The sequence below is a fragment of the Bipolaris maydis genome (assembly GCF_028858645.1).
Source record: "Bipolaris maydis strain C4 unplaced genomic scaffold PSV08scaffold_11, whole genome shotgun sequence".
Classification (NCBI taxonomy): domain Eukaryota; kingdom Fungi; phylum Ascomycota; class Dothideomycetes; order Pleosporales; family Pleosporaceae; genus Bipolaris; species Bipolaris maydis.
Window position 1 is genome coordinate 726364 of NW_027093867.1, and position 24625 is coordinate 750988.

Here is a 24625-nt window from a genome sequence, read left to right on the forward strand (position 1 = left end):
TTCTCCCATTGCCTCTCATAAGTTTTGTCGTCATGGAATGTCTCTCCCTTCCCCCCCTCCCCCACCACCTAAAAAATGAACCTCTCCACCATACCAGTTTTCTCCTCGATATCTCTTTCTCTTGTCCCAAACAAGAAATAGAAATAACAAGATAAAAACAACCCCAAGGGTTGTGCAACAAACATGCTAGGTCATGGTGGAGAAGAGGACAAAACCCACTCAAGGCTTAGAGAAAAGGCTTCCTACAACTGTTCCTCTTGAACCTTTGTCACTTCTTCCCAGAGCTGCTTGGCGTTTTCTGCCTTCATCTGTTTGCGCACATCCATGTTAGTTATTCCAAACAAAATAAAAAGTAAGGATTGCCATAAGGGAAAAAAAAGAAAAAAAGGGGTCCTTACCCTGAGTAGGTGCATCTCCAGCTCACCGTCTTGATTGGGCGAGTTGAAGAGCAGGCGTCCATCCTTTGGCTTTTCGCCCTGTGCATCGCCTCCGAATACCATCTTGCGCGTAACGGCAGCGTTGAGAAGTAGACGGTGGGTACCTTCGGCGCGGAGCACGAAGCGGGCTTTTTTGGGCTCATCCACAGTAATGTTGAACTTGAACGTTCCCACACCACGCTCCTTCCACGCTCGGTTTGAGCCTTCGCCAGCCATGAGGTACAACTTTGCGCGACCGGTCCAGATGGTTTGCTCGCCCTCTTCTCCAGTCTCGGGTGCTTTGTCAAAGTTAGCTTTATCATTCACAATAGACAGCCAGAAGCTTACGGTGTTGCGAAAGAAGAGGCTGGCTCGACTGCCGTTGCCGTTCCTCTTTCTCGGTACCCTTTTCCGGGTCTTCGTCATCGCCGTCCTCATCTTCGGAAGATTCGTCGTCTGCTGCTGCCCCAAAAGGTTTCTCCTTCTCCTTCAAGCCCTTGATTTCCAGGTTGCCTCCAGGTGCTGCAAAGGATCCGATTGTCTTTACACCACCTAGACCTCCAAATCCGCCGCCTAGTGACCCGCCAAACGAACTTCCGCCAAAGGAGGATGTACCAGAGCTGCCAAGCGCTCCAAATCCACCCCCGCCCAGCGTCGATGGGGCTGCATTTCCAGCAAACGAGGATAGTTTGTTGCCACTTGCTGCGCCAAAGGGCGAACCAGTGCTAGGCTTGGAACCACCAAGTCCACCAAACGGAGATGTAGTCGAGGCTGCAAAGCCACCAAAACCAGAGGCCTTGAACTTGTCATCAGATGTTTGTGGTAGTGAGTCGGGCTTATCCGAGGTCTTTGCTTGCTGGGGTTTGGCTGCCATGGCAGCGAAAGGCGATGATGCAGAAGTGTTGGCGAACCCGCTCCCTGGTGGAATCTAATATCAATGTCAATTTCGCTGCGACCAAGAAAAGACGCATGTTAGCTAACTTACCTTGGTCTTTGACTCTGTATCTGTGATACTCTGGGTTCTTTCCTTGTCTCGCAGCCGCTTGGAATCACGCTCTTCGCTAAGAGCCGCATCACCATTTGCTGCTCCGATTTCGGTGCCTTTGGCATCTTCACTGTCGTTTTCGGCTTCCTCGCGTGATCGCTTGTTCTTTGGGCTTGTGTTGGAACCAGACCTCTTTTCGGTCACAGCTGTCGCAGTGGTGGTCGATGCGCTCTTGCTGGGCGACGTCATATGCTCGTCTGTGTCGCTTTCCTTGATACTCGAGATAGCGCTGCCGGCAGGTTTGACAGGCATGCCAGCCTCCAGATCTTTGGTAATGTCTCTCGATCTCTTGCGCGCATGGCGCTCAATCTTCTTTTCTGGCTGCTTGTCGGCATCGACATCATCCTCAAAGTCTTCGCGGCTGCGCTTCCGCCGTAACCGTCCGCGCTCGCTATCTGATCCCGAGACGCTCTGGTCTCCGGGTTTAATGGTGCCGTCGGTCGCGTCCTTTGTAGCTTGGTCGGTGTCGGAAACGGTGTTCGATGTGGGCGGCGCATCAATTTGGGTGTCTTTGAGCTTCTCCCTCACATTCTTGCCCTCACTATCGCTGCTCTTGTCGCTCCGCGCAGGAGATGTAGGTGCTGTGCCTGTGATGTCTTTGGTTGCGGGGGTCGAGGTGATGGCGGCAGCAGCTTCGTGCTGTGTCTCCGGTGTGTCGGCCATGGCACAGGTTGGGTGCTATTATAGGCGTCAGGGAGGGGCTGATGTATGCGCTGCGCAGCGAGGATAGTCGGGTTCAAAGGTGGCGTAGACGATGGTTCGGGGACCGAGAGTGCGGCCTTGTAGGCTTGGTGTAGCTGGGATTGGGTCAACAGGAAGAATGGCAAGTGCAGGGCAGTAAAGGAGTGGTCAAGTTGCGGTGGCCAGGTGCGACAGTCGCGCAGGTGATGCTCTGGCGCGGCTAGCGGCGAGCTGAAGGTCAGACAATGGGATGCGGCAGGTCTTACCCGACAATGTCAACAAGGACAGAAGGGGGGACAAAAGGCCCTGGGAATGGGAATGGGAATGTCCTGCCGTGGCTTGCTTTGTTCCAGCGGAGGGAAGTCGGTCGTCGATCGAGTGGTCTAGTAGTTGCAGTGGAGTCGGTCAAAGCGCCGCGTCCCAAATTTCCACTGCAATGCGCCGGTGCAGCGGTGACTGAGAAATGCCAGGGCCAGTCCCGAACGCGTCTGCAGTGAGAGGTGGGTGGTGAACAGTGAGCCCACGCTCTGTGTGCTGAGTGATTCGCCGAGGAGCAGAGGATTGGCGCTTCTGCCCGTCGTGGTCGAGTGCGTTGTCGCTGCAAAGGCCAATGACGAAGTGGGGAAAACGACCTGCCTAAACACAAGGCGCGGGTCGCTGCAACTCGTGCGTATTGGGCGGTTTTTGGTGCATGCACGTCAGACTTGCAGCATCATGAAGGCGTGTCAAACGCGCTCTAGTATGGGGCGCTGCAAATAGTCCATGTGAATTTACATATGTGAACATGTCCAGGGCCGAATCGGCGCCATCTCATCAAGCTTGCCCTGAACGCCCGGGGCCGTGTCATGCATCCCCTACCAAATAGGACACTACTTTTACACCAAGCCCATAGTAGCCCATCCCACACTAGCTGATAAAGCAGAGACAGCCCAGCGCAACGTAAAATACAAACAAGGGGTATACTGCAATCCCGACTCGGTTCCTCACTACGCCAGATCCGCCCATGATGCTCACCCCAGCTGCCAACGACCATGCAATCAGAACTATGTAGACGGGTATGCGCACTATGACGGGTATGCCGACAGCGCTGAGCACCGATGCAATGACAAGCGGGAACAGAGTGTAGCCGATAATCGAGATAGACTGGAAAAAGGCGCTGTAATACCATTAGTATCCGTCTCGTGAATGCGTGAGAACCATGTACGAACATGTTGCCGCCCAGTAACTTAATCTGCAGCGTCACTACAGCCTCTCCAATCCACACCATGGCAAAGACGCCTGAGAAGACAAGGTCCTTTTGGTCGCCCTTGGCCCCCCAGGACAGAAACAAGCTCAGCAGTAAGCAGAAGATGAGCGGCCCCCAAAGGTCCCAGTCTCTTAGTCCCTCGCTCATGCCGCCCTGGAGAATAACATCGGCATCTGGCCATCTGCCAGCAATGTTCCTGAGACGACCGCCGACGCCGTCTGCTTCACCGCGCTCTGCGGCCCCAATGCCTCCACCGCGCTGCATCATGCCGCCCAGCAGGTACTTGGGGTACAGCACCTGCTTCATCTTCTCCCAAATGGCAAAAATGTCTCTCGAAAGCGTCTCCCATACCGTCTCGTCAATGGTGTTTGTTGGCGCGCGACGGTCCTCGCCCGGGATGCTCGACGTTAAGTAAGACTGTGTCTGGGCGGCATTGCGTTGGATGTTCCCCGTCAGCGGCGCGCGGTCCGACGTGCCTTGCAGAGGGTCGTCGAGGTCATCGAGGGTAGCTGGTGATGGTTAGCTTGCCGTCGAACGTTGCCTCGTGTATGTACATGTGGAGGGGTGGGTAGTAGGCTGCTGCTGCTGCTGCTGCTGCATGCGACGCACCATCGTCCGGATCAATCAAGTCACGCTCCACTGCATCATCATCGTAGGGATTGGCGCTGGTTGCGGAACTGGGCATCATTGCCGCCATGTTTCGGTGAAAAAAACCCTGCGTTGACAGGTTGCGGGCTGCTTCTCCAATCGGGCAGGTATCGTGGGTTGATGGAGAGGCTCTGCTGTCCTTAACCTCTACGCGCAAGCTCCCGGAGGTTGTCGTGGTGGGTGTGCTACCGCATCGGGTTAGCATTCCGCCGGCAGGGAAAGCTTGACCCTGTTAGCGTGCACCGCTTGACTTACAGCCTGCAGCCCGCCAATGCTGCATTCTCGCTGTCTCGTGCTCTCTCGCTATATATATGTACTTCCGTAAATCCTGCAAAGCCGCCTCTGTTCACTCAACTATCTTCACCGGCAAAATATCGACGACATGACCGACCCTGTCTTGAACGACATCTCCCACAGGCGCTTCAATCTGTTGCGAGGAAGTTGGGTATTAGTTTCTCCACACCGGACAAAGCGCCCATGGCAGTAAGCACAGTCATACAAGCATCTGTCGCATAGACGCCTAATTTTTCCGTAGAGGCATGCAAGAGTCGCCCTCGAAGACGACACTCCCCGACTATGACCCAAAGGTAATCCAGCACTCGAGCAGAGTCACATACATGACTACACTGCTAACTCCAACCAGTGCTATCTATGTCCGTCAAATACGCGGGCTAATGGCGAGCACAACCCCAAGTTTGAGAACACCTTTGTTTTTGTCAACGACTACAGTGCCGTCATGGAAGAGCAGCAAGATTATCGCCCAGACTCCAAAGATGGTTCCCTTGCTTCCCGCCTGCTCCGCGCTGAAGCCGTTACTGGAAAATGCTACGTCATATGTTTCTCCCCATCCCACAACCTCACTCTGGCCGACATGTCACCCGCTCAGATTGTGCCAATCATAGAAACCTGGACGAACATTTATGTTGCGCACCTGGATTCAAAATCGCCGCTGGCTAAGCTTGCTTCGGCAATCAACATTCCACCGCTATCACAGGGCCCTCTTACCCCACCAAGCGCGCAGTACCGGTACATGCAAATATTCGAGAACAAGGGTACAGCAATGGGCTGCTCTAACCCCCACCCTCATGGCCAAATCTGGACAACCACTTCACTCCCTGAAGAGCCCGCGACCGAACTTGTGCAGTTGAGCAAGTACCGCAAGGAAAATGGCGGTTCCCACATGCTGGTAGATTATGCCGAGTTGGAATCTAAAGAGAAGGCACGCACAGTATTTGAAAACGAAAGCTTCTGGGCCGGTGTTCCGTATTGGGCTGTCTGGCCATTTGAGATTATGATTGTCTCAAAACAGCACAAGCGGTCACTTGTGGATTTCACAAAAGACGAGCGTGCACAATTAGCAGAGGCTATCGCTGAGATTACAAGGCGGTATGACAACCTCTTTGAGACGCAGTTCCCGTATAGTAAGTCAGCAAAACTCGTTTGCAGCAATAGAGGTGGCTAACAAATACAGGCATGGGACTGCATCAGGCTCCTCTCACAGGCACAGCCGACGAGATTGAGTGCAGCCATTTCCACATTCACTTTTATCCACCACTACTGCGAAGCGCCACAGTCCGCAAGTTCCAGGTTGGCTACGAGATGATGGCCGAGCCTCAGCGTGACATCACCCCCGAGCAAGCAGCAGAGCGCCTGAGGAGTTGTGACGGCGAGCTTTACCGGAGGAGGCTTGAGGCATCACCCGTAACTAACGGCGTGAATGGCGTAAATGGCGCCAATGGCGTCAATGGCGTAAACGGTGTGAACGGCATCCATTAGAGCGCTTACCCAAAGCATGCTCCTAATACCCAGTTTTCTGACTTTTTTTTGCGCGCTCAACAACTGCTTATATATTTGCCGTAAGACGCTCTTGTTCTTACGATGGGAGAAGATACCCAACACCCGAGACGAGAGGAATTGATTGTCAGATGAGAGTTGCATACACATTGCATGAGGAATGTCAAGTTAGACATTAAGACGTTTTCCTTTTTTTCCTTAGATGCGAAATCAAACATTACTCAAACTACCCCCCCAAAAGTCTCAAAGTCCAATCTAACCCGCGTCCATACAAAACGCATCCCAAAGTGTTCTAAAAAACATGTTGGGAAACTTAGATTGCACAAGCAAACAGCACAGGGGGAGGGGGCGGCGCGGGGAGCACCGAAAGCCAGTCAACGTCATAAGCCCAGAATGGCGGGGCAACACAGACACATGTGCCCACGCCATGTGCCCCACCAAACCAACATCCCTCGGAACCTGTTCTCGAACTATACCCCTCACCACCACCAGAACACCTCCAACTTACCTCCACACACACACTCTCTCTCTCTATCTCAGTCTGAATACTCTGATCCAAAACGAAAAATGCCTTCCGCAAAATTCGACGAAGTCTACAAGAAGGTCAGCGCCATGGGCGAGAAGCTCAAGGCTGCTGGCAAGCAAGGTCCCAGCAACGATGAGCAGCTCCAGGTATGCTTTTTCTCCCCCATCTTCCCTTTCCTCCTACTTCTCTTTATGTTACTATCTTAAGCTTCTCCGCCCCGAAAGCAACGATACCTCAAGTTAGCAACATAAGGAGAAAAAAAAGCAATAGCGATGCATGGGGGGGCATTCAGGAAGGGCCCAATGCAAGCTGTACTACACTTGCATCTCCTTATGCAGAAAGATATGTTTTTAAAGAAGATGAAAAAAAAAGCTAATGATATTGTAGCTCTATGCGTATGCCAAGATTGCGAATGGCACGGATTTCAGTGCGGCCAAGAAGCCTGGCATGTTCGATCTTACCGTACGTTCAACCCTCTTTACTTTTTTCTTTTCGACTTGTCTAGAGATCCATACGGAGAAAAAAAAATGTACCCCCCATTTCGTCGCTCTCTCTCGCTCGACCGCGAACGGAAAAACAAAGTTAATCGACGACGCCCCTATACGCAAGTTGGCAGAGAAACGGGCATGTACATGCCTGAACGGCAGAAGTGTCTCTCTTGTTCAGGAGGAACTTGGTAGTTTAGTTTAGTTTTTTTTACAAAGGAATGGAAAGCTAACGGGTAGATACAAACAACAGGGCAAGGCCAAGTACAACAAGTGGAAGGACGAGGTCGAGGCTGGAACTACGCCAGAGAAGGCTGAGGAAGAGTACATCAAGCTTGGTGAGGAGTTGGTGGCCAAATACGACAATTAGAGAGATATAGGACAAAGAAAGATGGGGCAAAAGCCTTGATGCCACAAGGGCAAATGAAAAAAAAAACAGGACTTTTGAGCTATTATGGATTACTCTGGCTTTCTATTTCTCGTGTTTGCAATGCGTTCACTACATATGTTCGGCAGAGACTAACACGTTCCGTATTAACATCAAAGTGATGGTAAGAGGTATGTATACCTGAGTACCCCTTCAATGTCCCCAACCAGCCCAGGTACGTCCATACCGATCTGGCTCCTTATGCGCCATCGTCGCACACCAAGGTCGCTCATCCGCCGAGTACGGTACGAGTGGTAGATTATATGGCATGCGAAACCCAACCACGGTCCCTTTCTTTGCCTCGTATGTGCTGTCCGCCTCTGGATTATCAATCCCGAACACGGGGACCATTATCGTCGATGAGTGCTCATGTTCTGCAAACAAAGCAGGCCACAGCACTACACCTGTTTCCCATGACTGAATGCGGATTTCGTCGTTTTTATTAGCCACGTCGCCCCATGCTTGCTTGCTTAGGTTGGAGCTTGTAAGCAGAGCCCAATCGATGGTCGTGTGGGTTTCGTCGCTGAAGCGAATGTACGTTTTGATATGTGGTGCTGCTGTGCTGCGGTGTGCTTTTCGTTGAGGTTGATCGGGCTGGGATACGGGTGCCCAGTGACAGAGTATTGGATGCATGTATTCGAGCTGTTTTTGCTGTTGGGCGGACTCGAATTTCCAGTGGATGGACCCGCCAGAACTGTAGCCATCTAGGGACATGCGGATCTCATCCGGAGTTGGAAATACGACGCTGAACTTGGGTTCTGGTGCTCCTACTGTATTGGTCTTTTGCTGGATGGATAATGTACATGCTTCTGTGAATGACGATGACGCCTCTTCTTTTTCTGAATCATTGACATTCGAACAGCGCGAAAGAATGGACTGGAAATGGAAAAGCCATGTTGGTGTCGCACCTAGTGTTGCCACTGACGAGATTTGAGTGACAACGTGAGGACGGGAACTGTCTTCTGATGCCTTGGCTGGAATACCAGAAAGTATCTGGTCTAGCCCTAACCAGCCAAAAGCAGTGTGTGAAGGACTGGCCGCAGAAGGTTTCTGTCTTGATGGCGCGCTTCCAAGGAACGCTGCCCGAATGCCCGAGAAGTTGTAGTGTTTAAGCTGGGAGGTCAAAGCCCTCGTACCCTTTCCATACGCATACAAGTAACGAAGAAGATCAACTTTGAATCGTTCGCCGCTTCCGATAGAGTGGATGCTAGTTGACTTTGATTCCTCCGATGTAGTATGCCTCAAGAGTGGAAGTAACGGTGACACCCAAACTGCTTGTGTCATATTTGCCCAGTCGCGGCGAATCATGTTGGCTGTATGGATAATGATTTGAGCGGTGTCATCATATCGGAAGAGAATGAGCATTTTCGAATGGTGGGTACCAAATGGGTCTGGGATATATGCACTTATGAGCTCGATGTTGGGATATTCTTCTGCTGCTTCCTATGAAGTCTCAGTATTCAAGTAATCAATATCCGAAAAAAGTATCAGACTTACCAGTAATGTCATCCTGTTTTTGTCATCACCCCTCCAGAAGCCATGCACAATCTTGATCCTGACCATCTTCCTAACGTCCCAATCAAAGTGTTGCCTACATCTCAGTCAGTATCAAAGCTCCAACTATAGATCCATGCTGAGGGCTCAAGTTCAGGAAATACTCACATGACAAAATCCAGGTCGAACAGATAGTTGAAGTTCCAACACTCATTGATCAAGGGATCTCCCAGCAAATCGGACAAGCACACCGTATCGACATTCTTCTCTCTGGGCAACTTTTCAATCTGCGTGAGCTGCACGGGCGATGGGATGAAACGTGTTGTTGGCTCGGCTGTCCCCACCCGCTTCGACAATGACGGGGGGCTAATCGGTCTATCGAGACCCTTGGTTGATTCTGTCGAACAAGGCTGGTTCTCAAGCATTTCCTCTTTGGGCGAATCAACATCATCGAGTCGACGGCGCTTAGTCGGCGGAGCATCTTCGGGTTCTTGCTGCATCGTAGATATATTAAGTCGTCTAACTACCTAGCGAACCGGCAGCCAGTTGATAGCAAGACACTGTTTTTTTTTAGTAATTTAGAACAGAGATGGATGAAAGGGCTGGGGAGTCGGTGCAAAACAAGGGAAGGGTTAAGGTAAGAGTCGGGCACAGACCACTTGGTGGGAATTAGGCAGTCGCCCTCTTACTGATTAAGTGTTGGGGCAAAGAAGAGGAAGGAAGATGTCACGACAGCAGTCACAATACAGAGCTGCAAATATATCCAAAGGGCGAAGTCAATGATGACATCACATCTTAGTATTTAGACGGTAAAGCTCACTTTTCAAAGCAAACTGCTTATCCAAGGCTATATAAACATACACGGTCTAATGGTACTTGAGTATCACGTCCTGATACTTGATAGCGAAAGAAATGAAAAAGAACAAACTTATTATGCCAATTCTTCAAAGGTGGAAAGGCATCCCTCCCCAAACGCCGAATATCGCTAAAATCGAATAAAGGAAACATTCTATGCCGCGCTGGCGCTGAGCATAGGCTGAGCAACCTTGGTGACTTGGTTGCCAGCGCGGATGATTGGGTTGCCCTGCTCGTCCTTGACGATGTTGACCTCCTTGTTCTCCTTCTGGGCACGCTTCCAGATCTCAACCTCGCATCCACCACGGATGACACCGACCCTCATGGTAGAAAGCAGGTTGTGGGCAGCGTTGGAGTGGAAGTAGACACCACCGTTGAACATGGCAGTAGCGTCCTTGCCAATGCCGCTCTTGATCAGGGTCTTGCCACCGGGGTGCTCGTTGATGAAGTCGGTAACGTCGTGGACAACACCAGCGACAGCGATCAGACCACGGCCGTTCTTAGCCTGCTCAACGTAGTCGTCCCACTCAATGACAGGGAGCTGCTCAAGAGGAACACCCCAGTCGAGCTTGGCGCGCTTCTGGTCAATCTTCTTCTGGAGTTGCTGGACACGGCCCTTCTCGATCTCGTTGGCACGGAACTGCTTGAGGTTGGAGGCGAGACCGAGCTTGCTCCACAGCCAGATGGACCACTTAGTGGGGTCATACTGGTGCCACTCGATAGCATTGCGGTAGTCGGAGGGGAACTCGTGGTGGAAGTTGTGGTAGCCCTCACCGAGAGTGACGAGCGCAGTGATGACGTGGTCCCTAGGGCTGTTGCGGTCGTCAAAGGGCTGGTCACCGAGCCAGTGGGCGAGCGAGTTGACGCAGAAGGTGGCCTGCTGGACGAAGAAGATGCGGAGGATACCAGCGTAGATGAAGCCACCCTTCCAGTCGTTCCAAAGAAGACCAGCGACAGCAGAGGGGAAGATGAGGCCCATGAAGATGACAACCTTGATGTAGTTCTTGTGCTGCCAGACAACGACGGGGTCCTCGTTCAGGTCGGTGATGTCGGTACGGCCAATGCGCTTGGGGTTCTGCTTCATGACCATCCAGCCAAGGTGGCTGTAGAGAAGTCCCTTGCGAACGCTGTAGGGGTCCTTGTTGGTGTCGGTGTAGCGGTGGTGGGCACGGTGGTCACGGCTCCACCAGCGGATGGAGCCCTCGACAGCACCGCCGCCAACGAGAGCGAGGAAGATGCTAAGAGGAAGGCTGGCATTGTATGACTTGTGTGCCCAGAGACGATGGTAGCCGGCAGTGATACCGAGACCGGTCCAGAAGTAGTAGACGACAGCCCAGAGGGCAGTCTGCCACTTGAGCGGTGTCCAGAAGGCAGCGATGCAACCGGCGAGGGGAATTCCGATAATGAAGGTAACCTGAAACGCTACGTTAGCAAATGCTGTGTGATTACAGGGACGCAACTCGAGACTTACGTTGAGCCAGTTGACGTGCTTGTACCAGTTTGACTTTGTAATGGGGGTATCGGTGATGTGTGGCTTCTTGGGATCGTACTTGGGATTGCGGTTGGGCTCCGAGGTGCTTGCCATTGAGGAGGGCTGCTTGACGTAGTCGGGGTCGACAGCCATCATGCCAGCGGTGGGCTGGTGAGAGGGCATGTTGGAAGATACAGCGGTGAGGTGGTGTGTAGGGAAAGCGAAGGAAATGATATGGGGGGGGGGGGGGGGAGACGGCTAGCGGCTCAGAAAAAGATAGTCCGGGCTCCGGGGGTGAGCAAGAGAGCTCGAGCAACGACGGAAAGCTTCACCCACGGTCGAGTCAACGACGAGGCAGAAGGTAGTCGGAGGGGAGGAGCAACAAAAGTTGGGATGGAGGGGAGAGCAAAAGTGGCGGCGGGCAGGACGACATTAATATAAGGCGGCGGGCAGTTTGTCCATCCCAACACTCTGCGGGCAGGTAAGCGAAAGACTGGGACCTGCATTGTCAAGCGCGCCTGCGTCGCCGCCGCCAAAGGGCCCTTTTTTGCCGTAACGTAATTTATGCCCCAAAGTGGGTTAGTGCAGCCTTTCACTACGGCGGCAGGGTCCCGAGGCGAGAAAATTTCGGGACTCCGCGCAGGCCTCGCGCTGATCTCGGCATCGAGAACGGCCTGGGTGGCGGTGCGCGCGGGCATCCAACCTGTTGCAGCTGGCTCCAGGGCCGGCACCTCTGCTCATGCCCTTTTTTCCCCAGATTCCCGCATCGCGCTCGGCCTGCTCCTTGACCAGGCAGGCAGAGACATGGCTGCCCGTTGGCTGGGGAAGGGAGGAAAAGGAAAGGAGAAGAAGGAAAGAAAAGAACGCCCAAATTGATTATCCTCAAAAAGCGGTCTGATTCAGAACTATCGGCACTGTGTACTATGAATCTGTGTGTGTGTCCTTACAGGCGGATTGCCTCACTGGGCATAGAAGCTCACGCCGTGGTGATGCCACTCAAAACCCGCCGTCATCGCTAATCGGCTAGCCGTAGTCTTTGCTTCTCCATACCCCCGCCTAGCTAGTAAAATGCTAGAGTATTCCATACAATCTGGCTCACTCTGTAATCCGGCCAGTCTTTGCACCACCAGGAATCCTGCCTCTGACAATTTTTGTTGATATCGCTAAGGCTTCCGGGCTTCCGGCTCCGGTCTGCACACTTACGTATGTCATCATGAACCTTTTTTTCCAGCTTGCTTGCAAACTTGAAGAATTTGGTCTCCATAAGTTGATCTGGCCGAGATTTACAACGTTTGCTCTCGGACAGTGTGGCAAAAAAAGATGTGTCCCCAAAAAAAGGTCGTGTTCGGCTGTCGTCCAAAATACAGCGGGTCCCCCCAGCCCCATTTGGCCCATGACTCTTTATAGAGCACTTGATTGAACGAACAAAACCTCACTCTTACCACGTTTGCCTCGGCCAGTTTCCCCCCTGGCCTGAAACCATTTCAAGTATGTAAAGAAAAAACAATTATTACAGTGAAATCCCCGCAGATAGAAGGAAGGGGGGCAGGAGGGAGGGGGGTGTGCGCTGTTCAAAGTCGCCAGTTCTCGCAAGCTCTACCAAATCGGGAACTGGCGCGTCCTCAACACCTTGCCGCCATTCCCTTCCCATCCCACACACACCAACCGCAGAGACATGGTCTTGCATCACCCTTTCACCCACCCCTTCCTACCAATAGTATTGCATCCGTTATCCCTCGGTTCCCAGCCCTTTTTCCCCTTCATTCGCAAACTCCGCTGGATGGAGGTAAGTGTCAGGACCACTAGAAAAAAAAACGGTCGACGTGGTGTCGTCGTCTCATGCTCATGTCACACATGTACTTTTTGGGGCATGCAGTCTTTTTTTCTGTGGCGGGTAGGGCTGAGGACAACAAGGTCATGCAACATGTTTGCTGTCAACGGTGCTACTAAGTAAGTAGCTGCGGAAAATTATTAAAGTCTCCACACAACGATGTGTACGTGCGTGTGTTGCGTGTGAGCACACTCCATCTTGCATGGACTTGAATCGTAGATATGGCGGCGTAGAGCGCTTGTCGTAGTTTTACTGGAACGCTCGATGGCGATAGGTGCACGGACGGCTGGCATGATGATTGGTAAGGAGATTGTAAAAGAATGAACAGGATGGTTTTAAACAGCCGGCTACCCGGTTACTCAGAATGAACGAAATGAAAAGAGCCCCCCGAATTTCAAACTCCGCGAGAGACCATCCATTGCGATTTCCCTCTTAAACTTTTTTTCTTTGCCGCATTCCTAGAAAAATCATTCACAAACAAAAAACATGTACATCACCCTCACGCTACCTTGCTAGCCACAATATCCGAACTCGCTCTTCCCTCAACATCGACGTCTGCACCGTTGGCGCCCTTGCGACCCTGATCCCACTCGCCGCTCTCACCTTCCTTCTCATCCCCATCCGCCACAATCTCCGTTGTTTCTTCATCCTCCATCTCCTCAGGCAGCACCAAATTCAGCACAACCGTGACAAGCGCCACGACGGCGAATCCTGTCTCGAGCACCAGCTCAATCGCATCGTAGAAGCCCTTTAGCGCAGTATTGGGTCCACTATAGGTAAACACAAACGAGAACCAATTCGGGACCATTGTGGCGCCGAAGCCAAGCGTGAAGCCCGCGGTGAGGATAAACCGGTTCCTGCGGGTGAAGGGCATGGTGCTGATGATGCGGATGCCGGACACGGTGACGGCACTGAAGAGGAAGGTCGTCATGCCGCCCAGGACAGCCGAGGGAATGGCCACGAGAGCCGCGGCGAACTTTGCAAAGATGCCCATGATGATGAGCCAGAAGCAGCATGCGTAGCCCGCTTTGCGGTTGGCACAGCGTGTTAGGGCTACGACGCCGCAGTTTTGCGCAAACGTCGACATGGGCGTGATGGTACACAGTGCGGCGATCATGCCTGCGATGCCATCGGCGAGCACGCCGCCTTGGATGCGTGAATCGAAGAGTGGGCCATCGACTTCGACGCGCGATACGTCGCAGGTGGCTGTGATGTCGCCAATGGCTTCCATGGCGCAGACCATGTAGACTGCTAGCAGAGGTAAGATGATGGGTGGGTAGACGGTCAGCTTGAATGTTTGAACCCAGATGAAGGACACGACGGGGGCAGAGTCAATCGTCGACTTGTCAAAGTAGCCCGTGGCACCTGCAATGATGCAGCCAACAAGAAGCCCGATAACCACAGCAGTAGACTTCATAATCGGGGCCCCGAAACGCTCACAGAGAATGATGGTAATGAAGACGCTGAACCCAAGTCCAATGAACTCTGCACTACCCCAGGGCAATGCATGTGGAGCATTGATGTTGGGACAAAGCTGGAAGAGACCAGATGCAGGGCGACTTTGACAGTCACCAGAGCCTCCAGCCCAGTTCTGGAATCCAGTAGTTACGAGCTTGACACCGATGAGGAGAACGGTAGGTCCAGTGACTAGAGGTGGAAACACCTTCTTGAGGATGCGCGGACTCGTAAACGACATACCGATTTCGAGCAAAGCGCATAGTGCACACGTGCCTAGGATAGCTCCATAACCGTCAGGGCAAGGCAGCTTCGTTCCGTCGGCAGCCACAGGACAAAAGCCCGTCTCGTACATCTGGCTCAGTGCACCTGTTGCCACAGGAATGGTAGCAAATGAGGTTCCGACGACAGAAATCAAGCCGGTGCCAATGTAGTACGGTGTTTTCCAGATATGGAAGCGGGTGATTTGTACAGAAGACAGGATACCACAGATGATGAGTGATGTGGATACCAGATAGCGTTGCTCGTCGCCGCTCAAGTTGGCGGCATTGGAGAGGATAATAGGAGGCGTGATGACACCTGCCAACATGGCAAGCGAGTGTTGCAATCCAAGAAGGAGAGCCAGGATAACGGGCACACGGTCATTGAGGCCGAAGAATGGTGCTGCTCTGCGTTCTCTCCTCATAAATGGCAGGTTTGGTCGGAAGAGAAAGGCATAGTCGTATGTGCCAACGAGACCCTCTCTGTATGCGGTCAGACTGTGCAACGGCTTGAAATGGTAACAGGGTGTAGTTTACTTTGTAGTAAATGCCTTCCTCATTCGCCTCGCCTTGTCTTTCCAGCTGCGCCGTGGGGTGTGGTCAGGCCCAATCATGTCCGCCATATTTACTTTTCAAAGGTCGAAAATACCGTCCTGCCGGTACACTGGAAGCGGGAGCCGTTTTAACCTTGTGCTGCTTTATTTATTTATTTTTGCAGTCTGTAAAACTCTGGCTTGAGGGGTCTGATAAGGATGCTTATAGTCGGAAGAGACCTGATAAGATTGGCAAGGTTGCAGGTCGAGGCTGATGATATGCAGGTGTACAGCCAGTCGCACTGCTTGTTCCAAGATTCGATCGCTCCAGATGTATGTCACAAGAGATTGTAATTCGCTACCTGTACGGGTGATATCAATATGAGCTTCGATGCTGCAATCAGAATCGAGGATGCGGGGGAGTGGCGTGGAGATGGCAAAAACCCGTCCAAGCGGGAATGCTAGTCGAGCTGGCTCGCTTTGGGTGATGACTTGCTCAAACTGAAAACAAGTCCTCATCCCCCATCTATATAGAACATGTGGAGCATGCATCCGTATCTCTGGCGCCAAAATGCCCACAATACACAATTGTTCATGGACAGTTCCTCGACCCTGGTCCATGGCCCACTTCCGGACACGCCAGAGATTGGAGCTGGCCGACGATTGTCGTCAACCGCCGGGAATACGTACTTTTTTCCACGGCAAAGGGCTCGCTAGGGCATGCATTTCCCAGTGGCAGAGGGCCGACACCCACGTGTGTGCTAAAACGATCGCCTGTACTGATAGCCAGCGAGAGCGTGATTGGCCGGGGCTGGTTGAAGCTACTTGGCGGGGCGGTCCACTCCGATGATAGAGAGCATACGAGACATTGCCGGAAATGCATCCCACACTGTGAAGGACGCATGCAGCAGCTGCATCTGATACCGAACGTTTTCAGCTTGTGGTCTTTCGCCGCATACCGACGGAGCGGTACTTTGCGCGATCAGAAGCTGGGGGAGACTAGAGTGTGCTGGGGAACGTGGGGATGTCATTGCCTTATTGATGGCCGGTTATCGGCGACCTGATCCCATAGCCGAAGCAACCATGAAATACACCAACGCCAGAGGGTTTTATCTACCATCCTCCCGTTTTGTGCATTGCTTTGATCCTTCGTGGCTGGTTCATGATTTTTTCCTTTTACTGTACATGCCTCCTCGTCGTCCTCTTCATTTCGATCTATGCTCCTTGAACGGCATACGAGATCAACCTCTCGCTTCATCTCTAAACACAGTGCTACTCTCTAGCAACCATCGAGAAGCACCTGGTTTGGTTTGCGCTTTTCGTCGCTGAATAGCTGGCCGTTTGTGTATGGCCATGCTCACCTCACGACGCCTAGATAGACGACGAACCCACTTCCCTCGCGCAGTCCCTCACCCAGCATTTTATCAGGAACCTGCCACGCCCAGAACTTTCCGTGGAAGCTTTTCAGCCAAGTTTCGAATACATCTGGGCTGCGCAATTGCTGTGCTATTAGACATATTGTAGGCTTCGTTTCGTCCTCTTGTAGCTTGCATATAGCGGCGCAGGTAGAATTCAATGGCTCGATGAGGGCTTCATTATAGACACAATCGCAGGATATGATGAGGTTGACGGGAGGAAGATGGGAAACGGAGTCAGTCTCCCAATCTAACTCCATGGTGGTGATGCGGTCTTCTGCACCTCCTGCTGCTGCTGCCGCTGCTGTGTCGTCGGCCTTGGCATTTCGTTTGCCGCTACCTTTTGCATTCTTGCTTTTGCTGTGTTGCGAGAAGACGGTGTGCAGATTCTCAGCAATGTTTTGGCGCAAGAGCCTTAACACGTATGGCTGGTCCGTGGCGATGTATTTGCCGACTCTTGGGCCGAGAGTCAGAGCGACAATGCCAGAGACGCCGGCACCGAGCTCAAGGACAGTAGCGGAAGGAGACAGGAGGGAGCTGGTGGCAAGGAAATTGGTGGGGGAGGCGATCCAATTGGCGAAGAGGGGAGTGACTCGCCAGATTGCTGCGATGGACAGGTGTTAGTGAATGATGCGGATTGAGATGCAGGTGTTGCAGGCATGCCTGGTGTTGATTGGGTAGTAAGCAATGACGTCGACGCGGCAAATGCTCACAAACGCAAGGTTGAGTGCAATGGCAAGAATGCTCTCGTTTTGTTTGCAAGGATAACAGGCGCAGGCCGTACAGCACGCGAAGCATATGCTTTGCACCCGACACGAGCCGGCCATGGCCAGATGTGGACATGACACGAGGGTGTGGAGAGGCAGCTCCCAAGCAAAGCCAAGGACGAGCTGAAGGGGACATAGTCTGGGGGAAAGCACGACGCAGGAAACGGCCACGGCCACGGCAACGGCAACTTCCACGCGGGCAACCAAGACAAGCGCAGTCACGACAGGCACGACAGGCACGACACACATACCTGCACCGGTGGTTCCTGCCTTGCGGTCGGAGGTCAGGAGACTCTTGGAGTGGTGGATGACCAGCTGGTGGCCCGCCACGGTGAAGTCGAGCGTCGCCGCCTTGGAGTCGAAGAAGCCGAGCGACTGAGAAGGAATGTCTTGCGAGAAGACGACGAATGCCTCTGCACAGTCGAGTGAGCGTGATGCGCCATGGTGTATCGATGATGACGGGGGCGTCGCCTTTCTCGCCCTCTTTACGTGGCCGTGGTCGAGGAGCGAATGTCAGAGAGGCGACAAATACGTCGAGCCGAGGACCGGCTCGAGGCCGTGATTCGAGGGCGTGGTCCCAGCGACTTGCTACACACCTTCTTCAGGGTCTGCGATAGGATCTGATCCCAGCAAAGCCGTCAGATCCATTGCGGTGGAGACGGCGCAGGTGACGGGGGCTGGGATGCCTGGCCCGCTGGATGCAGGATGCAGGATGCAGATTGCAGGGTGGGTGGGCGGCGGCAGTAAGGTTTTGGCTAACCTGTGCCTCTGAGAGGAACAACAATGCACAAGTGCTATCAAACGAGTCTGCCAGTCTTGGGACGCGACTTTGCCTGCTTGGCCCACGGCTCAGCCTCGGCTCGCTGTCGGAGTGGTTGGTACCGGGCGCGTTACCACAAAGCATGCAAGAAACCAAAGCAGCACGTCGAGAGGACAGGTGGCCGTCACCGTGTGCCTGTGCTCGACATGTCTGGATTCGCATGAGTGTGTCTGTGTGTGCAGCCTCGCAGATCAGATATGGCATTGACGGTGCAGGAAAAAAGAGTGGAGTACCCGGCTCGTGCCCGAGCTGCACCTGAGTCGCCCAGCTCTGGCTGTGGCTGTGAGGTCATTGCCTAGAAGCTCGGCCGTGCAGCACATCGCTTTTAGCGACATGAGCACGACAAGCCCATAAGCTCCCCAACAGCAGCCCCCCCAGCACTGTATCACTCTGCCATCCGCCATTCTCCGCTGGCGACGATTCTCCCTCGTGCTATTGTCTATAGTAGCCCTCTCTGCCGTCCCCCTCTCCCTCCTCCTTGATACCCATACTGCCCCTTCCCACGCTCTGCGCTCTCCACACGCAGACACCGCCATCATGCCACAGGACCTCAAGAAGTTGATGCCCCAGGCAAAGACATACAGGACTGGTCCCTACACCTGTGAAGTCCCCAATGCCCAAAAGGTAGATGGCGAGACGGTGCCGCGCCGCAACAACGCAGCCAAAGATGGCCTCATCATGAAGCCCCACGACGACGTCTCGACTCTCTACGACATCCTGCGGCACTCGGCCGCCAAGTTTGGCAATGCAAAGGCTGTCGGTGCGCGTCGCATCGTCAATGTACACGAGGAGACGAAGAAGGTCAAGAAGATGGTCGACGGCAAGGAGCAGGAAGTCGACAAGAAGTGGCAATACTTTGAGCTCAGCCCCTACAAGTACAAGAGTTTTGTCGAGTTTGAGCAAATGGCCCTTTCCGTAGGCTCGGGTCTCAAGTCGCTGGGCTTCGAGCCACAAGACAGGCTGCACCTCTTCGCCGCCACCAGCATGCAATGGCTGGCTTCGGCCCACGGTAAGCAAACGCGCAACATGCATGCACTGACACGGCCCTAATCACTTCCACAGGTGCGCTTTCCCAGTCAATGGCCATTGTTACTGCCTACGACACGCTCGGAGAGGAGGGTCTCAAGCACTCTATGCTTCAGACCAAAGCAAAGGTCATGTTTACCGACCCAGAGCTGCTGCCCCGGCTCGTGAAACCCATGAACGAGGCCAAGGACGTCAGAGTAGTTGTTTACTGCACCAAGAACGACCCCAAGCAAAAGGACATTGATACCCTCACCCAGGCGCACCCCCACTTGAAAATTATCAGCTTTGACGACCTGATCAAGCTGGGCGAGGAGAACCCCGCAGAGCCAATTCCGCCAAAGGCAGACGACCTGGCCTGTATCATGTATACTTCTGGATCCACTGGAACCCCCAAGGGTGTTATGATCAAGCACCGCAATGTGGTTGCTGCTGGTAAGTACTCTTAGACCTGCAACCACAACGCGTCCTATGCTAACCATGTGCCTAGTCGCTGGTGTCGATGTCATTGTAGGAAAGTACCTTGGACCTGGCGATGTGCTCATTACCTATCTCCCCGCCGCACACATTCTCGAGTTCGTGTTCGAAAACGCCGTTCTCTACTGGGGAGGCACCATGGGTTACGGCACCATCCGCACACTCTCCGATCAATCGGTGCGAAACTGTGCTGGTGACATCCGCGAGCTAAAGCCCACCGTCATGGTCGGTGTTCCCCAGGTATGGGAGACCATCAAGAAGGGCATCATCAACAAGGTCGAGGCAGGAGGTGCGCTCAAGAGCAACATGTTCTGGGGTGCCTTTGCAGCCAAGGGTTTCCTCTTGAGCTCTGGCCTCCCCGGTAGTGGTATTCTCGACGCCATCGTCTTCAACAAGGTCAAGGAGGCCACGGGTGGCAGGCTCCGAATCTGCATGAACGGTGGCGGTCCCATTGCAAAGGAAACCCAGCGCTTCATCTCCATTGCCATTACACCCATGATCAGCGGCTACGGTTTGACCGAGACTTGCGCCATGGGTGCGCTCATGGATCCTCTAGCTTGGAACGAGAAGGCTCTTGGCGAGATGCCCGGATCAATCGAAATGAAGCTGGTCGATTTTGCCGATGCTGGATACTTCTCCACCAACAAGCCTCCTCAGGGTGAAATCTGGATTCGTGGTGGCGGTGTCGTTGAAGGCTACCTGGACATGCCCGAAGAGACCAAGGAAGCCTTCACTGAAGACGGCTGGTTCAAGACTGGCGATGTAGGCGAGTTCAACGCCAACGGAGAAATCCGCATCATCGACCGCAAGAAGAACCTTGTCAAGACGCTTGCTGGAGAGTACATTGCACTCGAGAAGCTCGAGTCTGTCTACCGATCTGCGCCCATTGTCGCAAACATCTGCGTCTACGCTGCTCAGGACCGTCAGAAGCCTATTGCCATCATTGTGCCCACTGAGCCACAGCTCAAGAAGATTGCCGCTCAAGTCGGCGTCACTGGTGACCACCTTGAGGAGCTTGTCCACGACAAGAAGATCAACTCTGCTGTGCTGAAGCAGCTGCAGGAGGCGGGCCAAAAGGGTGGCCTTGCCAGCTTTGAGATGATTGAAGGCGTTGTCCTGGCTGACGAGGAATGGACACCACAAAATGTAAGCCTAAATGGATACCGTGAAAACGGGGAACAAAATTGCTAACGCTCTTCTAGGGCCTCACTACTGCTGCGCAGAAGCTCAACCGCAAGGGCATCTTGGAACACTACAAGAAGGAGGTTGACCAGGCTTACGGAAAGTCTTAGAATCTTGTGATGTCCGGTCGAGCATGGGTGGGTGAGTAATTGAGGGGGGCGCTGAATTGCTTTGTCTTGTAATGTTTCACGATGGGACTCTACTCTTTGACCATGAACGCTCAAATCGATGTAATTATATCCCTTTTAGTATAACTTTAACGCGCGTGGGGAGTGGCGGCGTAATTCGAATAACAAAAATCTATTATCACAACACTATGTGGATTACTTCAACACTAGTAAATGCACCACTGGGATGCCAACTTGAAGAATTAGCGATGTTGTCCATAAATAACTTCGGCATGGTCACATCGTCCCTAGAAAAAAAGTAGATCATGCGCCAAAGACAGGCCCGCTTTACTGCTTCTTTGCTTCGCGCTCGGCCTTCCTGAGTGCACGCTTTCGGATGTTCTCGTGCATGCCTCGGTTGACCTTGACAACCGTGTGCGAGCGCTCGCCCAGGAAGCGGGAGAGGAACCAGTGCATGAGACCGTGGCTCCAGTAAGGCGTGCTTGTAAACGCCACACCCTGCGCGCCTCCACTCCTGCCAACCTTGCTCAGCGTGGCGCTGACAAATTGCTTTGGGTTCGGCACGAGGGCAGATGTCTTGCGGATCTTGGACATGGCCGTGGTCACGAGGTGAGACTGGACACATTGCACGTAGACGCCGTGAGGTTCTAACTCGGATGCGAGGGCCGTGGACCATTGCTGGAGGAATGCCTTGCTGCCAGAGTAGGTTGCGAGGAGCGGGGTGGGGAAGAAGCCACCGAACGAAGCCATGGTCAGGACCAGACCACGCTTGCGAGAGACCATACCGGGGGTAACGAGTTGTGTCACGCGTAGTGTAGCCATGCAGTTGATCATGATGATGTCGGTCATTTCTTGCTTGGGCGTCTCGATAAACGGCACAGGGATGCTGTGGCTCAGTCCGACATTGTTGACCAGAATGCTGACATCGAGGCCTTCAATCAGCTTCTTCATGTTGTTGTAGTCGGCATCCTTGTTCTGGGCAAAGTCCATGGCCAGAGTCTTGACAGCGATCTTGGGGCCATACTTCGAGGTGATTTCGGCGGAGAGGGAGTCTAGCTTCGATTGCGTGCGCGAGACGAGGATGAGGTTGTAGCCTTTGGCTGCGAGTGACAGGGCGAATTCTTTGCCAATGCCGTCTGAGGCACCAGTGATGAGGGCCCAGGTACCGCGGGGTCCAAAGGTGCTGAGCTAATGGGGAAGGTCAGAATTACTCAATGCCCAGCGAGGTAAATTGGGAGGCCACATACCGACTTGCCTGGCAGCACAAACAAGCTGAGGAGAACTCGAACGGTGCTGATGACAGGTGCTGCAAAAGATGCAATGCCTACGAGCAAGAAGCCATAAACAGCGGCTTGCACGAACGAGTTGTTGGCATCAATGTGCACACCAAAGGTCTCGGTGAGAGCTCCCATATTGGCACCGAATTGCAGCAAAAACAAAGAGTGCTACGGAGAAGTGATGGGGCAATGCTCAGTATTAACAGTAACAGAGCCCCCTCTATTGGTCTTACCAGTCCCTCTCGGCCCTAAGCCCTGCCGAGGTTGGTGGGTGGACTAGCGCGGCACTAGCCACCGGAGCCGGAAAAACATGTCGCCCATGGGCACTTCCTAAGCGAGTCCATAGTGGAAATTATGAACGACTGACAACGAAAGCACGACAAACCACCCGATCCGCAACCATGGCCACCGAACTCACGTACGTGCTGCGATAAAACGAGCGACTTCGACAATTGCTGACTGCGAAAAACAGTGTCCAGTCGGAGCGCGCTTTCCAGAAGCAGGTACTAGACGTCCACTGCGCGATTCGACCACATGCTCGATACTAACGCGATGCGATAGCCTCACATCTTCCTTAACCACAAGGTCGGCGGACCGCGCAAGAACACCCGCTCCAGGAGATGGTACAAGGACGTTGGTCTGGGCTTCCGTACGCCCAAGACCGCCATTGAGGGTACCTACATCGACAAGAAGTGCCCTTTCACCGGCATGGTCTCTATCCGTGGCCGTATCCTCACCGGTACTGTCATGTCCACCAAGATGCACCGTACGTCAACTTTCCTCAAGCCCTGGAGATGCGATTTAGAGAAAAAAGAAGAAGAGCTCGACAAGGCGAGATTACAGGGATCTTGAAGCATTTTGATGCTAACGAACATCAGGCACCTTGATCATCCGCCGTGAATACCTCCACTTCATCCCCAAGTACTCCCGTTACGAGAAGCGCCACAAGAACCTCGCCGCTCACGTCTCGCCCGCTTTCCGTGTCGAGCCCGGTGACCAGGTCGTCGTTGGCCAGTGCAGGCCCCTCTCCAAGACCGTCCGCTTCAACGTCCTCCGTGTCCTCCCCCGAAAGGGAAAGGCTGCTAAGCAGTTCAACAAGTTCTAGATGCATTTTAGAAAAGGGATGGTGTAACGGTTCATGATCAGCAAAGGAAAGAAATGTGGCTGAGGCGGAGCGTGAATGGTTTTCGATATGGTCGTCAAAACTCGGCATCAGGGTTGAGGAATCTGGAGTCCAATGGGCCATGTATGTTTCTTCAGCTACGATCAATGAAAGTCCTCGAGTGGTTAAACAAGCCACCGAGGCGGGTCAAAAGTCCACAAATGAGGCTGCTGATTGTACGTGATTGGTTGGAGGCTTTTTGCTTTGTGTCGTGGTCTCGTTGTGCTTCTGGCAATCAATGGAAGGTGATTGCACTATTTCAAGTGAAGGAATGCTTTGCTACGAAGAATCTTACAACAGGTACCCCAGAAGCGCTCAGCTGTCCCATCAACATCATGATATTATTACTAGTCCCCCCCCCCTAAAAAACCTCTCCTCTGTCTAACTAAGCCTTGACATAAAACCCCCACTGCGTAAACATCCAAATCAAACTCGTGTTCGCAACCACCACCGGCCCAACCAACGGCTTCCCCCACCTCGCCGTCTTAAACACCAACCACTCGCTCATAAAGTGTGCCCACGCCACCGCATAACTCCACATGGCCAACTGATACATGGCCGGGTCATTGATATTGTACGCCGCGTAGAACCGTATCAGCGACGCAAGCAGCGTCCACGTCCCAAACGTGCGTGATGACAGTGCCGTGACGTGCTTGGGGATCGTTGGTGGAGGGTCAATGGGCGTTGGGTTGTAGATGCGCGAAGTGAAGGCGAGTGTGCTGTAGGCTTGAATGCTGTTTCCGACGGATATTACGGAGACCTTTAGGGGAAGAGAGTGTGTTAATTTCTTTTTTTTTCTCACTTTTTTGTTTTGCTTTTGAGTAGGTGGTTGTATGTGATTTGAAGCGTGGTGTACTTTATGTGCAGGGCTGAGGGGTTCAGGAGAGGATGGGGGGGAGGAGACGTACGAAAAGGAGCCATTTTGGGAGGAGGCCTTCGGCTTGGGGGAGGTAGGCTTGGATTGCTTCCATTTTTGGGGGAGTTGCGATTGAGAAATTCCTGGAGGGGAGGGAGAGGGAGTTTTAAGGAGGAGACGCGTTGGTGGTGGCCTTCCGGATTGATGTGCTGCGGGATGGAGATGTGGTCTGTGCGGAGGGTACTTATGGTAGTTTGCTAAAGTTTCTTTTGAAACTGTCAAGTCTATTTGTATATCTAAAGAAAGGATTACATCGTTTGCGTCTGTAGATTGTATTGCAAGAACATAATA

The 24625-nt window shown here is 53.0% G+C and overlaps 11 protein-coding genes across 11 annotated transcripts; 4 read left to right on the forward strand and 7 right to left on the reverse strand.

The window, feature by feature from the left end:
* Positions 1-110: 110 nt before the first annotated feature.
* Positions 111-2249, reverse strand: PSV08DRAFT_8645 (uncharacterized protein). The gene is made up of 4 exons (XM_014220722.2): positions 1402-2249; positions 765-1344; positions 399-715; positions 111-308 (listed from the first exon to the last, which is right to left on the reverse strand). Exons 1-4 carry the CDS (start codon positions 2122-2124, stop codon positions 243-245), a joined length of 1686 nt encoding a protein of 561 aa, XP_014076197.1. The 5' UTR covers positions 2125-2249; the 3' UTR covers positions 111-242.
* A 619-nt stretch (positions 2250-2868) lies between these two features.
* PSV08DRAFT_318385 (uncharacterized protein) lies at positions 2869-4155 on the reverse strand. The gene is made up of 3 exons (XM_014220723.2): positions 3998-4155; positions 3351-3897; positions 2869-3298 (listed from the first exon to the last, which is right to left on the reverse strand). Exons 1-3 carry the CDS (start codon positions 4083-4085, stop codon positions 3049-3051), a joined length of 885 nt encoding a protein of 294 aa, XP_014076198.2. The 5' UTR covers positions 4086-4155; the 3' UTR covers positions 2869-3048.
* A 254-nt stretch (positions 4156-4409) lies between these two features.
* PSV08DRAFT_378481 (galactose-1-phosphate uridyl transferase) lies at positions 4410-5867 on the forward strand. Its single transcript, XM_014220724.2, has 4 exons — positions 4410-4519; positions 4572-4623; positions 4680-5457; positions 5508-5867. The coding sequence occupies exons 1-4, from the start codon at positions 4419-4421 to the stop codon at positions 5810-5812; spliced, it is 1236 nt and encodes a 411-aa protein (XP_014076199.1). The 5' UTR covers positions 4410-4418; the 3' UTR covers positions 5813-5867.
* A 444-nt stretch (positions 5868-6311) lies between these two features.
* On the forward strand, positions 6312-7300 carry PSV08DRAFT_318403 (acyl-CoA-binding protein). The gene is made up of 3 exons (XM_014220725.2): positions 6312-6502; positions 6744-6818; positions 7095-7300. Exons 1-3 carry the CDS (start codon positions 6398-6400, stop codon positions 7209-7211), a joined length of 297 nt encoding a protein of 98 aa, XP_014076200.1. The 5' UTR covers positions 6312-6397; the 3' UTR covers positions 7212-7300.
* PSV08DRAFT_206984 (acyl-CoA desaturase) lies at positions 7291-11271 on the reverse strand (the record flags this gene model as incomplete). Its single annotated transcript, XM_014220726.2, has 5 exons — positions 7291-8711; positions 8766-8859; positions 8931-9289; positions 9808-11031; positions 11089-11271. The coding sequence occupies 5 exons, from the start codon at positions 11269-11271 to the stop codon at positions 7422-7424; spliced, it is 3150 nt and encodes a 1049-aa protein (XP_014076201.2). The 3' UTR covers positions 7291-7421.
* A 2147-nt stretch (positions 11272-13418) lies between these two features.
* On the reverse strand, positions 13419-15295 carry PSV08DRAFT_227716 (permease family-domain-containing protein; the record flags this gene model as incomplete). The annotated part of the gene is made up of 2 exons (XM_014220728.1): positions 15172-15295; positions 13419-15117 (listed from the first exon to the last, which is right to left on the reverse strand). The coding sequence occupies exons 1-2, from the start codon at positions 15255-15257 to the stop codon at positions 13419-13421; spliced, it is 1785 nt and encodes a 594-aa protein (XP_014076203.1). The 5' UTR covers positions 15258-15295.
* Positions 15296-16172: 877 nt separating this feature from the next.
* PSV08DRAFT_403791 (uncharacterized protein) lies at positions 16173-18018 on the reverse strand. The gene is made up of 3 exons (XM_014220729.2): positions 17946-18018; positions 17601-17762; positions 16173-17186 (listed from the first exon to the last, which is right to left on the reverse strand). The coding sequence occupies exons 1-3, from the start codon at positions 17995-17997 to the stop codon at positions 16525-16527; spliced, it is 876 nt and encodes a 291-aa protein (XP_014076204.1). The 5' UTR covers positions 17998-18018; the 3' UTR covers positions 16173-16524.
* Positions 18019-18706: 688 nt separating this feature from the next.
* Positions 18707-20961, forward strand: PSV08DRAFT_249723 (uncharacterized protein; the record flags this gene model as incomplete). Its single annotated transcript, XM_014220730.1, has 4 exons — positions 18707-19178; positions 19232-19627; positions 19683-20815; positions 20872-20961. The coding sequence occupies 4 exons, from the start codon at positions 18707-18709 to the stop codon at positions 20959-20961; spliced, it is 2091 nt and encodes a 696-aa protein (XP_014076205.1).
* Positions 20962-20972: 11 nt separating this feature from the next.
* On the reverse strand, positions 20973-22472 carry PSV08DRAFT_227721 (uncharacterized protein). Its single transcript, XM_014220731.2, has 2 exons — positions 22227-22472; positions 20973-22167 (listed from the first exon to the last, which is right to left on the reverse strand). Exons 1-2 carry the CDS (start codon positions 22389-22391, stop codon positions 21307-21309), a joined length of 1026 nt encoding a protein of 341 aa, XP_014076206.1. The 5' UTR covers positions 22392-22472; the 3' UTR covers positions 20973-21306.
* Positions 22473-22637: 165 nt separating this feature from the next.
* On the forward strand, positions 22638-23600 carry PSV08DRAFT_318476 (40S ribosomal protein uS17). Its single transcript, XM_014220732.1, has 4 exons — positions 22638-22674; positions 22729-22759; positions 22818-23022; positions 23135-23600. Exons 1-4 carry the CDS (start codon positions 22658-22660, stop codon positions 23359-23361), a joined length of 480 nt encoding a protein of 159 aa, XP_014076207.1. The 5' UTR covers positions 22638-22657; the 3' UTR covers positions 23362-23600.
* A 145-nt stretch (positions 23601-23745) lies between these two features.
* On the reverse strand, positions 23746-24419 carry PSV08DRAFT_403795 (uncharacterized protein). Its single transcript, XM_014220733.2, has 2 exons — positions 24327-24419; positions 23746-24178 (listed from the first exon to the last, which is right to left on the reverse strand). Exons 1-2 carry the CDS (start codon positions 24387-24389, stop codon positions 23804-23806), a joined length of 438 nt encoding a protein of 145 aa, XP_014076208.1. The 5' UTR covers positions 24390-24419; the 3' UTR covers positions 23746-23803.
* Positions 24420-24625: the final 206 nt, after the last annotated feature.